General features: G+C 41.9%; 2 protein-coding genes across 3 annotated transcripts in view; one reads left to right on the forward strand and one right to left on the reverse strand.

The window, feature by feature from the left end:
* Window positions 1–6,982, reverse strand: part of lrba (LPS-responsive vesicle trafficking, beach and anchor containing) — a 211,804-nt gene extending 204,822 nt beyond the window's left edge. For both annotated transcript variants that reach the window (XM_063218225.1, XM_063218224.1), the window contains exon 1: window positions 6,102–6,982. In XM_063218225.1, coding sequence (XP_063074295.1) covers window positions 6,102–6,287 — 186 coding nt within the window. In that variant the 5' untranslated portion in view covers window positions 6,288–6,982. The remainder of the gene's footprint in view (window positions 1–6,101) is intronic.
* Window positions 6,983–9,768: 2,786 nt separating this feature from the next.
* Window positions 9,769–14,519, forward strand: rps3a (ribosomal protein S3A). The gene is made up of 6 exons (XM_063218227.1): window positions 9,769–9,888; window positions 10,491–10,594; window positions 10,765–10,952; window positions 11,140–11,348; window positions 14,043–14,152; window positions 14,349–14,519. The coding sequence occupies exons 1-6, from the start codon at window positions 9,827–9,829 to the stop codon at window positions 14,480–14,482; spliced, it is 807 nt and encodes a 268-aa protein (XP_063074297.1). The 5' UTR covers window positions 9,769–9,826; the 3' UTR covers window positions 14,483–14,519.
* Window positions 14,520–16,321: the final 1,802 nt, after the last annotated feature.

The raw sequence follows: 16,321 nt of genomic DNA on the forward strand, positions 1-16,321 counted from the left end.
AAAGACTGCTGTAGGAAATGGGAAGGCTGAAAAATCAACTGCAGAAAAAACGAGACAGATGTAATACATTAATATTTACCAAAGTACAGTAAGTTTTGCAGCTAAAAATGTCTTTTTCTGGAAATTCAAAATGGCAGACATGGAGAAGACTTTTTTTCATGTATGACAAGTGCAATTTTCCCAGTCATAGTGAGCACTTAGAATTTGATGGTGGTGGTAAGTATTTGTGAAAAAGGTAACATTTGAATGTGAATGGGCAGCATGAATTCTGGATATATTAAACTGCTAAACATATTACACAGTGCACCTTTAAAAGGCCAAATATTTAAATGAAACAATACACCTGGGAACCCAAGTCGGTTAAAATGTTCAACTAAACAGGGAACAAATAACTACACTACAAATATGTTGTGGCTCAACCCTCAGTACATGTTTCCTGTGGCAGAGGGAGTCGTCGCCAAGGTTTCCTGTGTCCTCCAGAGTCTGAGGTAAACAGGGGAATTGGCTGACTTCACAACATTGTTGTTGTTTTTGTAACCGGGGAGTCTTTCTACAACATGACAAGATTTTAACACCACTACTAATGCACCATAGTGTATAGAATTATGTCAGACTCGTCACATGCAAATATAAAAATGATAACTTCCAAACTGAAAATTCTAATTGGTTAGGCCAGTAAACAAAGCAGGCATTCACCTAATTTTGCAACATAATTACGCTATGACACTGTCTGCAGCCTGGTTTTCTTGCCCAAAACTTTCATGGAATGTGAATCACATAAAGATGATTCAGAAGATGAAATTGGTATCTAATGTCAGACTACTAAGACCGACCATATAAAACGTAACAATTTGAAACTTTGACCAAAACTTCACACAGTACACATCAGTTGAAAGGAGTTCAGTGCTCAGCAATAATGAGTGCAGCCCTTTTTAAAGGTAACATTTCAAAAAATATTTCAGTAAACACACAAGATATCTCCACAATATGCATAGACTATGTTTAATACATCTGTTGAACGTACAACATAACACTTTTAGTAATATGATTATAACATATATTTTGAGGGTGGAGCAAAAATGAGTACACCCCAATGAAACTCAGAAAAAAGCCACATAGTAATTGAGCAAGCTTTCAGTCAGTCTCAGTTTAAGGATTCATTACACCATTTTCTATCAAACAGTTACCTATAAAACAGTATTTCGCAAAGCAAACCTCTTCTCATTTCCTGCTGTAAACAACTACACCACGTGGAAGAGAAAGGACAAAAGGCCTGACGAAGAAAAACTGTTATTTACCAGAAGGGTCAATGCTTTCAGAACGCTTTTCATCAACGCTTTACTTATCAATAATAATAAAAAAGGTTTCTACTGTGGTCCAAATCTTTAGGACAGATGGATCTGCAACTGTCTCACAGAGAAGTCAATGTGGGTCACAGACTTGAACACCTTGGCAGGAGCATATTTTGATGAGAATGGTTATAGAAAGTTGCTATGCAAGTTCACTACAGCTATCTAAGGAAGTAAACATCCAACTGAACGGAGGTGATTATTTCCCCTGACACAATATGCCACACATGGAATGGTGTACATGGGTGCCGTCAACCAAAGAAGCCTTTCTTACAGCCCAGTCACAAAAAAGCCCGCCAAGAGTTCGCCAGGCCCAATTCTGCTCTTGGGACTCTATACTCATGAAATCATGATCCAATATTTTTTTAGAACTGATAGCATCAACACTGTATGGTGTTGGAGATGAAGAATACAGCGATTAATTGCTCTATGAATAGTCAGTGCATGTGCTACCATTACTCATTGACCTTCATTGTTGGATCATTCTGTTGTTTTCCATCTTGACAATAACCCTAAACACACGCCTAGGGCCAATCCTGATTTTCTGAAGTGGTGAGAGTGATCCAGTCATTAAGTATGACACCTGATCTGAACTCATTCAAGCAAATGGGGAGTTTTGAAGAAACTCACTGGGCATCAGTCTGGGGTGTACTCACTTTTGCCTGACCATAATTTAAAAAAATGGAAATTAAGTTAAAAAAGTAAACATACTATTCGATGGTAAGCTTCACAGATGTATTAAACGTACTCAATGCACAGTTTGGAAATAACTTGTGGGTTTATTGAACTGTTACTTTTCAAAAGGGGTGTACTCATTATTGCTGCACTGTAAGTACAGGAAATCAGTGGAAGGGTAGTTTTAATTATTTCAAAGGGGAGAAAATCCAGTTTGATTAAATGAAAATGCTGTGGAAAAAAACATAATCAGCTATCCTGCCACGGCCTTGGTAACACTGTCATTGTTTTTTCTCAATCTCAGTGAGGTGATGCTATAACAACTCAAAAGAATATCTCGCAACATAAAATACTTCAAAGCCCATGTCAATTTCTAGTCCTAGTGAAAGCCACAACAAGAAAATGACTAGGCTAGTGTGTTTGTCATTCTCTATGTCAAAGCATTAAGTCCTCCTGATTAGTTAACAACTCATTTTGAAAAAGCTGTAAATCCATATTATTGGAACTATCCGAAATGACATGACACAGACATAAACAAACCGAAGGAAAACCTTACGGACTTGGGGAAAGATAGGCTGCCAGAAGAAAGCAGAAGAAAGCAAAAATGCCACAATCTCTCTTATTCACAATACACCAAATAGCATAAAGACAAGGCTAAAATCATCTGAGACAAAGTGACTTGGAGAAAGAAGACCAACATTTAACTGTTTTCAGACACTATTAACACTACTGGTAGATTAAGAGAACAGCCAAAAAGCCCTAAAGCTACCCCATCCCTTCTGTGAAACATGGTCGTGGATTGCTGATGTTATGAGGATATACCGTATCGTATGAGCTACAAATACACTAGACTTTTGGTCCATATGAATGGAAAGAAATTCTGGAGACATTGCACTCATCAACCTTGAAGTTGCACATGGGACATTGTTTTGACATTCCAACATGACAACAACCCAATTCAGAAGGCCAACTCAACCTGTTATTAATTATGGGAAAATAAAGTGAAGGTCCTGGAGTGGCCATCTCACTCTCCTGACCTCAATATCTGAATCACTATGCCAGGAGGAATGGGCAGTTTTACCATCTAAGGAAATAAAGACCCGTATCCAAGAAGCAAGCAAATACTCTCCTCTTTCGTGAGTATCTACTAAACTAATGTTTGAGCTGACCTAGCCCCAGGCCAGACTCTTGGCATGATGTGTGTGTCTGTGTGTGTCTGTGTGTGTCTGTGTGTGTCTGTGTGTGTCTGTGTCTGTCTGTGTCTGTCTGTGTCTGTCTGTGTCTGTCTGTGTCTGTCTGTCTGTCTGTCTGTCTGTCTGTCTGTCTGTCTGTGTCTGTCTGTGTCTGTCTGTGTCTGTCTGTGTCTGTGTCTGTGTCTGTGTCTGTGTCTGTGCTCTTAAAAAACAAAAACAAAACAATAACTAACCCTTTTTTGTCTGTCTGTCTCTGTCTGTCTGTGTCTGTGTCTGTGTCTGTGTCTGTGTCTGTGTCTGTGTCTGTGTCTGTGTCTGTGTCTGTCTGTGTGTGCTCTTAAAAAACAAAAACAAAACACTAACTAACCCTTCTTTGCATCTACACTTGTTGTTCTGTATATTTCCTGTGCACTTTGTATTTACTAGTGATGTTGGCTAAGATTATGTCCTCTTTCGAAAGTAGCTTTGGTTATAAAGCGTCTGCCCAATGCAATGCAATATAATAGTAATGTAATCCAGAATTAACAAAAAAGACTTCAAGCTGACAGGGAGCAGTACACAGCATCACAAACTAGGCTAAACTGTTGACTGTCTTCAGCCATGACCAACAATGACTGTTAAAAAGGGTTTTTCATTATCATTCATTTTCTCTTGAAAATCCCTAACAAAGCACACCTTGACCTTGAACACATTTTAACAGCGATCAGGGTTTTTTTTTTTTTTTTTAGCAAATGTCAATCCCTACAACAAGGAAGACAAACCAGTTCCTACACATCTATTAGTAGGCTATAACTAGTGTTTTTCGAAAATAAATTGTAGTTTTATAGCAAATTACACAAAGAGATTGATGTAGTCTTCCATTTAAAATTTCTCCACAGCACCATCACTGAAGCGAAGGGCAGTAGAGTTGCCCGTCCAGGACTCAAATTCTGACCAGGGAACAGGTGGGGTTAAACAAAAAACCTAGCCAAAGCATTCTATTGAAAGTAGAAATGTATCGTAAGCTGCATAACACAAAATCACACCAATGCACCGCACGATATACTACATGTCATTGTTTCCCATACACATCCATTGTGTGGTGCAGAACTACAGAATAAAGACCCAACACCAAAAATTGATCAACAGCTGCACGTAACTGTGGTGGCTGTCATGTCTAGACTTCATATCTACAAACACCTACTGTAGCATTTGTTCTTGTGACAAGTTCAAGGCGGGACTTTGATATTTAGCTTTAAGATGGGGATCTACCTTGGTATCCCATTTCAGGCAGCTGTTTGGTGTCCCTTACTGGGCAAACAGAATGATGAGGTAGCATAATTAAATATTTATTAAACCAAGGAGAGAGAACATTCTAAATTACCCCAAGATTCAGTGCAATGCTAACTTTCATAGAAGTTGCTATTTGAGAAGGCCTGTTGTATGTCACAACAGTAGACACCCACACCATCATATTTCAGCTGGTATGCCGTTAAGGGCGTGCTGAAATTCACAAAAGAATATGGCAGACATTATTATATTAATTGTGTATTGGCACACCGGTGTGACGGCAATGTTCGGGCAGTTTCTGGCCGCCATACAATACAATTTGGAATTTTAGAATCTTGCATTGTAATAGAACACATTCTTTTTATAGAATGTTCAAAAACCCACATGCTAGTAGTTGCTGTGAGCAAGAAGGTAATCTATCATCTGATTTCTGTCAATAAAAACATTCCATACCATTACACTGCACCTGGCACATCACACACGTCCTTCTGTCCAGACCACTCACGCTTCAACTCTAGTCCATAGTCATACCAGACTCTTGTTGGGTGCACATTTTTGCACACCATAAAACTTTTCCTTCAGACAGTCAACACAGTGTGGACATGAATTGTTTTGGTTTGGAATGGTTAACATTAAATACATAGGATAATATTTCAAAGTGAATATAGCCTAGTGTTTGCACATTGTTTTTCCCCAGTTTTGCTTCATATAAAAGAGGAAAATGTATTAATTTTCCTCAACAGCTCACAACTCGCTGCAAGTCAAGCACTGGATTGATCAATGTGGTCAACCTGTATTGGGTTTCCACAGTGACAAAGCAGTTTTGCAGGTTATCCTCCATGTCTATGTCCTCTACCTACCCCCAACCATTATGGCAGCTCTCAGCTTACTTCCTTATTGCTTTCATTCATTCATTCATTTGGGCACCACATGCTATTCAGGGCTCAGTGAACAGTGAGTGAACACAATCAAAATAAGGACTAGGTCCTGATTATCAAGTGGAATGAAGTAGATATATTGCTGTTACAAGACTTAAAAGATGTACATTCTTACTAGATGTAACATGAAATGTGAGCCTGATTTGCTGTGGGCCAACTGTGGCCAATAATTGCGTGGTAAATACTGGTTTCTCTTTTAGTTCTAGGCTATCTTCAAGAGTAGTTCAGACTATCGTGGCTTTGCATGAGATGTTTCTTTCGAGACATTATTCATGTTAAACTGTTAACTTGCGAGCATTAATTGTTCTAGCAAATAAGTAGGCCTAATCATTTGTAGCAAAGTTGCCTACCGCTCATGATGCTGATTGGCACCAGGTTCCACATGCAGTTTGACTACACAATTATCAGTTGGCTCCAGGCCTACCATCATGTATTAAGTTGCTCTTTGTATAACTATTAACCAAGTGAATAGTGGGTAATCGTGGCTGACAAAAAAACCAAGCCAGGTTTTAGAGAAAGCCTTAGCCCAATTTAAACAATGTGGCATTTCCTTGTTCACAGATCTTGGGTCTGACATTCTATGTCCTGGGCATGCAAGTGCACGTTCAATTATTGCAGGATTGTTCAGTTAAAACAATGAGCGCCTATTTAAAGCATCCAACTCGTAATCAGCTTACCAGATTGAAGATGGTTTCCACAATGTCTCGGTTAGAAACTTCCCCAACATCCACCAGGCCGGCGAGGACAGCAAATTTCATTCGTATTCCTCTGATAGGAATTGGAGGATTGATGGACATTGTCGCTTTCTCGTCCTTGTCGCGATCACCAACTTGCGAAGCACTCGGTGTCTCCTCGCTAGCCATGGCTACTAGAAAGGGGCAGGTGGCAATAACAGGTAAGACACCTGTTCAACCTCCCGTAGGCGGTTACGCAGGATAGTCGATGGAAAAACACTTGGATAGCTTTCCCCTTGTTACGCACGGTCCCTTAATGCAAAACAAAACACTTGCCACTCCATCCAAACTGACATGCATCACAAAGCACTTTCATCTAAAACTATAAGTTTGATCTGAAAGCAGCAAGTCAGGGGTTGAAGTCACACACACACTCCAGCAGCGAAGTTGTTACAGCGATTCCAGCCAAGTCCCGTGTGTCTCACTGTCTTGTTGAAACTTGACACAGTCTGTGTCGGAAACTGCACCGACAGGCGCAGCACACCAATGGTCGTTTTCACGCATCGGCAGCCGGCAAAGCTATGAGTTAAAAACTATTCTGTCAACACGTATCTTAACAGGAAGCTGACGTTTCGGAGACAGGTTACAAGAGAACTTCACTGATCATGACCGCGTCTCAGGCAGGTAGCCTAATAGGAGCGTGAGTAGCAAAACTCCAAAAATCAGCACAAGACAAGGACAGTATTTTCTTCACCGGCCAGAAAGCAAGAATCTTCTTGGTGAACCCGGCGGAACTATCAGCTTTGTGAGAGGTCTGGGCAGAAACCCAGTTACAGCGTCATCTCTTCCTCATTCACCTCCCGTCACAGCCCGTCTCCGCCATGACACTATTCAAGCTAGACAGCGCTGCGCATGCGCAGTCTGTGACAAAATGTTAAAGCGCTCAGGTGTGTCCTAGGTAGTAAACTGTTTAGTTATTGGGGGCAAAGTCACATCATGGAAGTGGAAAAAATAACATGTCTTGTAGGCCACTCACCTACGTCATTGTATGTGGGGGGATAGCTGAAAGAATGAGGAGAAATAAACAGGTCAATCTTGATAGCGATTCATAGTGTGCAAAGGGATCTATTTAGAGCAACAAAATCATGTGACGGTGCCTATGGCTGATTTCCTCCACCGAGCCATGACTAAACCAAGTTTTTGAATGCATGCAAGTGCTGTTAATTAACAGACTGAGATTCAAAAGTAAAATCATATTTGGCAACTTTTTTTAGGTTTTTAGGTTCCATCCCATTTCTCAAGTCATCATTTGTTTCAGACTTTGGCCTAAACTAGACCGCATGTCCAAGATAGACCTCACCTAGACCTAGTCATTGGGTTTTTTTTTAGTAGAGCTCAGGCTATTTGAGGACTTTTGTGGGCTAGATAATGTGACAGGAGACAGCAAAAGGGGTAGAGTGGGGAATTGACCCAGGCCAGATTCAAATTTTGTCCAGCTTAGCACTGCACCACAGCATCCAGGCATATTCAGTCCCATTGTCATGTCAGGACATTATCAACATTTTGCCATTTTATTCATTTTCCACAAGATTGACTCAGGTCATGTCTATTCAAACTATATAGTTAAGCAGGTTTTGGAGCTATGGAGACATCCAGTTCCGCTATAGGCCTACACTTATTCAGTTTCTGGTTGATAGCTTACTTTGAACATTTTCCATTTTGATTTCAGTGATCTCGCTCTCTTTTGGACCTCTGCAGAATATGCCAAGAATAAGAATTTGCTGCGCGCACACACACACCCCATCATCATTATCGACAGACACTTGAGGTGGAGTATGTCCTCCTTCATGGTCCTTGTGGATCTTCAGAGGGGCAAAGAGGTCAATCCTGGACCCACATACTTTGCAGCAATGTGTGCAAGGGTAGTTAAGGGTTTTGATGGAACCTTGTTTTGTACAAATTTTACACATTCTAAAAGATTTTTATGACAGTGAAAATAGATATACATATTTTTTGGTAAATTTACTCCTGAAAGTGGCCCATTTCCTCAAACAGAATTATTAGGTGAAACTAGAATGAAGTACAAATTGCATGGCATTTACAGCTAATGTGTATAGCTTTCTTTGTATGCTTCATATACTGTTTCATATAATAATTCTGTATGAGAAAACACCAAAAGGGGCCACTTTCAGGAGTAAGTCATATTTTATATAAATAATTCTTTACCATTTTTTTCTGTATGGATCGTGCAGCCCCCTCTCTAACAACTTTTCTCCAGGTGTAGTATATGGTTGTAGTATATGGTCCTGATGTTGTCTTTGATGGAGGACATGGTCAGTCCATCTGAGTTGCTGTGATGGCTGTGAGGGATGCCAGTCTCCTCCAGGACACTGGTATTTAATTAGTGATCCTTCCAGGTTATCCTGAGGATTCTCCGTAGATGTCTTTGATGGAAGGCTTCCAGTGCTTTCAGGTGTGTACTATATGTGGTCCAGGCTTCTGATCCATACAGGAGAGTGGGCAACAGTATCGCTTTGTAGACTAGGATTTTGATCTTTGACTGGAGATCACTGTTTTCAAACACCCTTTTCTATATTCGTGACTATGCCGTGCTGGTGCAGCTAAGGTGGTGGTGTATCTTATTATCAGTGGTGGCTTTAGATGACAGAAGGCTGCCAAGACATGGGAAGGAGTCCACATTTTCCAACCTGGATTTTGATAGAGATGTGCAGGGGAGTGGGGTTGTTAGGTGATGGCTGGTAGAGGATTTGAGTCTTCTTGATGTTTATGGCCAGACCAAGCTGTTTGTAAGTTTTAGCAAAAGCAGTCAAGGGCCACTGTAGGTCGTCTTCTGAGAGGGCTGCAGTAGCATTGTCATCTGCATACTGCAGCTCTGTGATGGATACAGTGGTGGTTTGACCTTTGGCCCTGAATCTGTTGATGTTCTGAAGTTTGTCAGTCCTGTACATTATTTTGACTCCCTTTGGCTGGACTTGTGCGCGCACGCACGCGCGCACACACACACACACACACAGTTTATATTTGCAAGGCTTCAAGGGCCTTTATTTGAAAGCAAAAGAAGACAGATTTCAACATATCCCGACGCACATCTCGCCCATAAGCATCTCCCCACAGTGTCACATTCATGTTGGAACAACTGCATGAACTGAGCCTATGTCAAAATATTTAGGGGAAGTTCAGATGTGTCTTGTACTAACGGCTGGTAACGGCCTATAGCCTAATCAGAGCCGTGGAGAAAAGAGAGAAAGAAAAAAAGTATCTGTATATCCCTGTTGCCCGGCAATAGCCCTCATAATGACTTTATATCAGTAAATTCAAGTTGAGAGAAATAAAGACATGGGTCACTAACGTTAATTGAACATAGGCCTATGTGGCCTAAAATATTTCAATCAAGAAAGGTAGACAACAACTAGGCCTAGGGCCTACTATTGTAACCTAAATGAATTATTGATGTTGAATCTAGTTGCAGGCCTTTTCATTTCCAATACCGTTTGCAGCATTAGAATTGCATTGGCAGTTACTGAAAAAGACTAGAACTACTTTCACCTGAAGTTGATGGCACCACCAGTCACCACACGGTGGTAGCAGACTGCAAGCACAGAACCGGCTGTAATTGCACATGTATCGCGAGAATTCCGAGATCTCGAAGCCGGGTAAAATATCGCGTTAGCACGCGGGTTCTTCCTCTTTCTCTCCCTGTGTTCAACATGGCTGTTGGCAAGAACAAGAGGCTGACTAAAGGCGGCAAAAAAGGGGCCAAGAAGAAGATGTAAGTTTGAAATATTCCCATTTATCAGGACCAAGGAGGGTGATTATAATGTTGGTTGGCTTCAGGGTTGAAAATGATGAAGGATGATGTTGATACAAAGAGGATGGCTATAGGCTCACCTAGTAAGCTAATCTAGTAGCCTACTAGTAGCATCACGCCGTTGATGAAACTTTGCTACTGCTGTTTCTGAGACATAACGGTAGTTATGTTGGCTTGCGAATGCGACTACGTTCAAAGAGTCCATTGGTGAAGTATTCCGAACATAATCGACCAAGTCGGTATTGAAATAATGCGAGTTGGTGTGTTGTGAAGTGTACTCCAATGAACACTCCTCTAACTTGACAAGCAAGCCGCCGACTCCTGGTGTGAACGTGGTACTCTTATATCAATCGGGTACATGTCAAGTGTTTGTGGACACATTTTTTGCATGGTTGGTTGTACGCTTTTCAAGAGTAGCAGACAGTTTAGCGTCTAGTTGAATTATTTTCGCCTAGCAGGAGACTGCTAGTGTTTTGCTAACCGTGCCTAATTTAGCTGCAAAAGTGGCAAGAGCTGACAACAGGACACTGTTTTTATTAGGTTGTTGGTTGTCTTCCGTTTAGTGTTGACCCCTTTTCCAAGAAGGACTGGTATGATGTCAAAGCCCCAGCCATGTTCAACATCCGTAACCTGGGCAAGACTTTGGTGACCAGGACTCAGGGAACAAGTAAGTGCATGCTGTTAACTTTGAAGTTACATATGCTGAGGGGAGAGTGATGACAATTTTCGGTCCCATATGAACTACTGATTATTGCTTGAGCACTGATACCCCCCTTTCCCCAATAGTACACACAGTACGGTTTTATTTCCCCCCTAATCCCTGTCCCTCATCAACAGGAATTGCCTCTGATGGCCTGAAGGGACGTGTCTTCGAAGTGAGCCTGGCTGACCTGCAGAACGACGAGGTTGCCTTCCGTAAATTCAAACTCATCACTGAAGATGTGCAGGGCAAAAACTGCCTTACCAACTTCCATGGCATGGACTTAACCCGTGACAAAATGTGCTCCATGGTCAAGAAATGGCAGGTCAGTAACATTGTCTACAGGTTAACATTCTGTTGGCAGAGATGGACCTTATCTGTTGATCATGCATGCTAATTGTGGTTTGACTGAATTTGTATCCGCAAATTCATTGCGTTTTTTTGCCAGATTTTGTCCCTTTCTGTCATTGCCCCCATGTTATGTCTGGTTAATATATTGTATATTCTTACAGACCATGATTGAGGCACATGTGGATGTGAAGACCACAGATGGGTATCTGCTGCGCCTGTTTTGCGTCGGTTTCACCAAGAAGCGCACCAACCAGATCAGGAAAACCTCTTATGCCCAGCACCAGCAGGTTCGCCAGATCCGCAAGAAGATGATGGAGATCATGACCCGCGAAGTGCAGACCAACGACTTGAAGGAGGTTGTCAACAAATTGTAAGTTAATTTCTTAACGTTGTAAATTAAGTGGAGGGGCAAGAGGATGATTGCATTACACTAAGCGGACGCATTACAGGGTATTGGTTACAGTCCTGGGATCAGTGCAGAGTTGGGTGCCTTACTCAAGGGCACTTCAGCCATGAAAGGGGTAGGGAGAGATAAGGGTGGGATTCAAACCTGCAACCCTCGTCCACCTCCCTGACCATTAGGCCAAGGCTGCCCTGCAGCTATTAACATACCATACCACACCATTTCTTGAAATTGAGTTCCCTCTCTTCTGTACTTAGAGCGGTTCTAAGTCTGACAGTGTGAATTCTAACTTTGAGATGACGTGTACCTGAATCATATGGTCCCTGCTAGCTGGAATAGTCAGATACATTGATTATTGCTAGCTTGGAACGAGACATCCCTAGACTAAGCGAACGGCTGGAAGTACATGCAAAACCCAAGTCTCAAGTTTTTCCTCTAGACGCGCAAGGGCTGTTGCACATCACTACTCGTCCATTGGCCCTTTCAGTCTTGGTCAGCCAGTCTTAGCTGAACACACCCAAGTCTACTTCAACCACTGTGAACACTCCCTGGGGTTGACACCGGAGGGATTTCGTTTAAACTTCCGTATGAGGGCTTGCTGCTGGCCCTTTCAAGTAGCCTTATGTTTTCACAAGGTCACCACGAAGTCCATCTCTGCTTTTCACTAGTAGACTTGTTAGCAGATGCATTACTAATGACTCAAAATTTACTTGGTCTATAGGAGGATCTTTGTTTGCACAATTGTACCGCAGGCCAAAAAGACATTTAGTCATTTCATGAGAGCAGTGTAACCGACAGCATAACGATGAACCACTAAATCCTCCTGCACATGTGCTAAATCAATTCAGGTACATGTAAAATGTGCTGATTCTTGCCACCCAATTTCTGATGTTAAGTGTATGTCAGAAGTATTCTCCTACATGCACAGTCCCTCATCTGTTTATAAGTTCTCAGTGAAGAGGATGTTCTGTCTATCTCACAGAATCTTTTTTTTTTTTTTTGCTGATTCATTAATGCAGTGGAAGGTGTACTTGCTCTCACTGTGCCATAGGTCGCTGAGGAAAACAATGCATTTAGTATATTGTATTCAGCCTTAATAAAGACATTGCAGTGTTGTGCTTATGAAACTGGCATGGAGATGTTAGTGAGTTATATACTAGCTTAACTGCCTTCCCACGTCCTGCTTGCAGTTAGCACAAACCAATCAAGAGTCCGCCACGGAACCCGACCATCGACGGGCTTCTTAACCCAACTGAGCTGAGTGTCCCGGCGCAGACCCACGGGCACTGGCGTCCTCCACTCCCCTCAAATGTACTGCGACACACCAAGCCAATTCTTACCGAATGTCCTCAGCGCTCATCCTACCGGTGGATCGGTGTTGACACTGCTTGAAAGTTTTATCCTTCACCTGACTTATGACTTTGATTTGAAGTTGTTCATAATGAACTTACCGGTATTTACATCTAGTAAATAAGTGCTATAACTCTATTATTTAACCAAACAGGGGGTGCAAGTTGAGCTCTTTTCTAGAAACGGTGTGGTATTGCTTTAAAAGCCTTCATTTGTATATTGGACTAAGACATAAAGCATGCTTGCATGTTTCAGACATTATGGTCTTCCTCAGTGAAGTAAAAGCCCAACTGGGAGAATCCAACTCCCATTGTCATTGTGACACTGCACACACCAAAATGGCATTTATGCCTCACTCGTGCAAGGGGCAGCCCCAAATGACGCCCCTAGGGATCAGTGCGGCGGGACTGTACCATCAGAAAGGATCTATGGGTAATACAAGAGGAATCTCGCAACTTTTTCCGGATGGTACTGTCCACTAAGTGGCGCCATCCAGACTGCGCAGAGGCTGTTGAAATGAATGGGGTCCCATGGAGCTCAACCACAGATGCTGCCATTGCTTTGGGGGAGAATTGGTATCGTAGTTTCATTTTATTTTTCCCAAGGGCAGGATAAATTATCCTTTCAAACAGCACTTAGTTTGAATGTTTAAATTCGCTGGATCTTTGTAAAATACGTCTTTGTCAGTATGACGTCACGAGTGGCTTCACACACTGCGTTTGGATTGGTTGGCCGGCTGCATTGCTGTGATCATGACCGCCGTAAAGCAATTTTGTTATCAAGATGCTAGCGGAGCCTGACTCATAAATGCCAAAGCTGTAAGAAATCAGAAGGACATAACTCCCAGGTTATTGTACATTTCATTTAAATCCACATTGGTTTCTCAGAACTTAGTGATATTGTCAAGTTTCAGCTGACAGCGTGCGCAATTGTCAGTTATTAGCGCCAGCCTTATGGGCTCTGCTGTCTCGACAGCGCACCTAGGTAAACTGCAGGCATGGGTTGGAGGGCGAGATTGGACACTGTATGTAAACCCACTGTGGTACCATGCTCAGGGTACCTCAGTCATGGAGGGAGGATGGGGGAGAGCACTGGTTGATTACTCCCCCACCAACCTTGCGGGTCAGGAGTCGAATTGGAAACCTTTGGGTTACAAGTCCGACACTCTAACCGCTGACCCATGACTGCCCAAAAGTTTGGCCTACATTTAGTTTTAAACGTTCAGACACCACTCTAATGTGAATGAAGTGCTGCTGCGTAAGATGTGTTTGTGTTCATATGGCTAAGCAATGGTTGCCGTTTTTGTTTCAGGATTCCCGACAGTGTTGGCAAGGACATCGAGAAGGCATGTCAGTCCATCTACCCTCTGCACGACGTGTACGTGAGGAAGGTGAAGATGCTGAAGAAGCCCAAATTTGAATGTGAGTGGCCTTTATAAATTGTCTGGCAGGTGGGGTAGATGGTGGGTGCTGATGTGTCAGCATGGTGAGGGTGGTGAGGTTTAGTTGGAAATTGTTGAACATGGGGTGTAATTGATCATTCTGAATCTGTGGTGGGCGCAATGGAGTAATATAGCAGACAAAAGCACTAAATTTCGTGGTCTCTTTTTTTATATAGTGGGCAAACTGATGGAGATGCACGGAGAGGGTGGTGCCAGCAGTGCAGCAGCCAAGCCCACTGGTGAGGGAGACACTGGTGCCAAGGTGGAGCGTGCTGATGGCTACGAGCCCCCTGTCCAGGAGTCTGTCTGAGCTTTGGATACGTTCAAATAAAAAAATGTAAATTTAATACCGGTACTTGTCCATGATTTGTCTTTTGGGTTCTTTTTTTAATGTGTGGGTGGCCAGCTGGTGAGAACTGGACAGACATAAGGTCTTATTGAGCATTAATAGGGTTGCATGATCATACTTGCATTATTGCATTCTCAACTTTTACAATAAGTTATTCCTGCAGGCTGAAATATTTGTAGGGGTGGCCTATTGAGCTGCTTAACCTGGTGTTGGTCATACCCTGTTGTAACCTGGTTATTAAAAGCAGGTCTGCACAACTGCAGAGGACACTGAACTCTGCGCCCAACATGGGTGTTGATGTTGACCCTGGCACAGTGGGCAAGGGCCTTACACAAGCCTTTCCCCTTTACCATAGTCAATCAATATTGTTTATTCCCCCGGACTTCCAATGTCAACCCACTGTTGGGCAACATCAATCTCAAGCATGAATAAGTCTTCACAGTAGGCCTAAGCTTACATGTCTTCCCATTTATTTCCATAATTCCATCAATAATGTTAAACTTTTATGGATTATTGATTCATTGCCCACATTTTGAACCATTTCAATTTTTTTTTTTTTTTTTACACATTTAGACATTCCAGCACCGGAAAAAAACTAATGGAGGATTGTACATTGTTAGAATATTGCAACAAAATCACAATTTTCTTCATAAAGAGAAATTCGGGTCACATTAAATCAGTTGAAATATGGTACTTTCTACATAATGTGTCAATTTTCAATACTTTGTTAGGAGACCCTTAACGCTTGCTGCTATGATTCGTTTAACAGGGTTTCATTTCTGGCTAGTTAGAATCCTATTCTAAATCACCAGACATAACATTCCATTGACTTTCAATGGGGTTTCATTTCTGGCTAATCAGAATGTCCATAAGCACCAAAACATGGTATGGAAATGTATGGTGTATAATGAAGAGGGAAGTGTGGGTCAGATCACACAAAAAAACAGCTGACAGCTAAGCATCAAGGATATCTGGGCTTCCATAACTCATGCAATGCCATTGACTTCAATGTTAAACGTAATCAGGTTGGCAGTCCAATGATAGCGGTTTTGAGTAGGCCTAATGAACCAGGCTGGGACTTCTTCTGTGATTTGGGCAGCTGTGTTTTCTTTTCTTTTTTTCTTTATACAATCTAGCACCCAAATATCCCTTTCAGACGACTTCCTCTTGCGTCCACAGTTGATCTCGTTGGATGTGGTACATCCTTTATGCAGACATTACCTTGGATACTGTGGCTCTTGATACAGCAGACGAATCTGCAGTCCTGATGGTATTCAGGCTTAGTGCCTGATTTCAGGCTTGACAGTTTGTTTGCGATACCAAAATATAGTTATTTGGCTTTACTTTTCTTATTTCAAAAAGTGTTAAGCTTTCAGGCTCAGGATTTTCTTCTACTTTCAGGCCTGAATCTGTCTTGGTCATGTGCAATCAATGAAGACTGGCCACCATACATGAAAAGGGGGCTCTTCTCCATGGTCCGCCATTTCGAATTTCCAGAAATAGATATTTTTAGCTGCAAAATATGACTGTGTTTGGACCATACTAGAAAATATTAGTTTATTACTTAGTAAACTTTCATGCGAAGATCAAATTTGGCAATAAGCAACCCAGTTTCAATGAGCAGCATAGTTGTAGTAGGCTACCTCGTTTGACCATTTCCTGCACAGTGCACCTTTTTAATGTTTTCACAGAGCTTGTATTGATTGTAGCGTTCAGAGATGGGACCAAGTCAGTAACTTGCAAGTCATAAGTCTCAAATCTTCCTCCTTTTTTTAAACAGGAAAACTAGTGATTATCGGT

The sequence above is a fragment of the Engraulis encrasicolus genome, chromosome 16 (assembly GCF_034702125.1).
Source record: "Engraulis encrasicolus isolate BLACKSEA-1 chromosome 16, IST_EnEncr_1.0, whole genome shotgun sequence".
Classification (NCBI taxonomy): domain Eukaryota; kingdom Metazoa; phylum Chordata; class Actinopteri; order Clupeiformes; family Engraulidae; genus Engraulis; species Engraulis encrasicolus.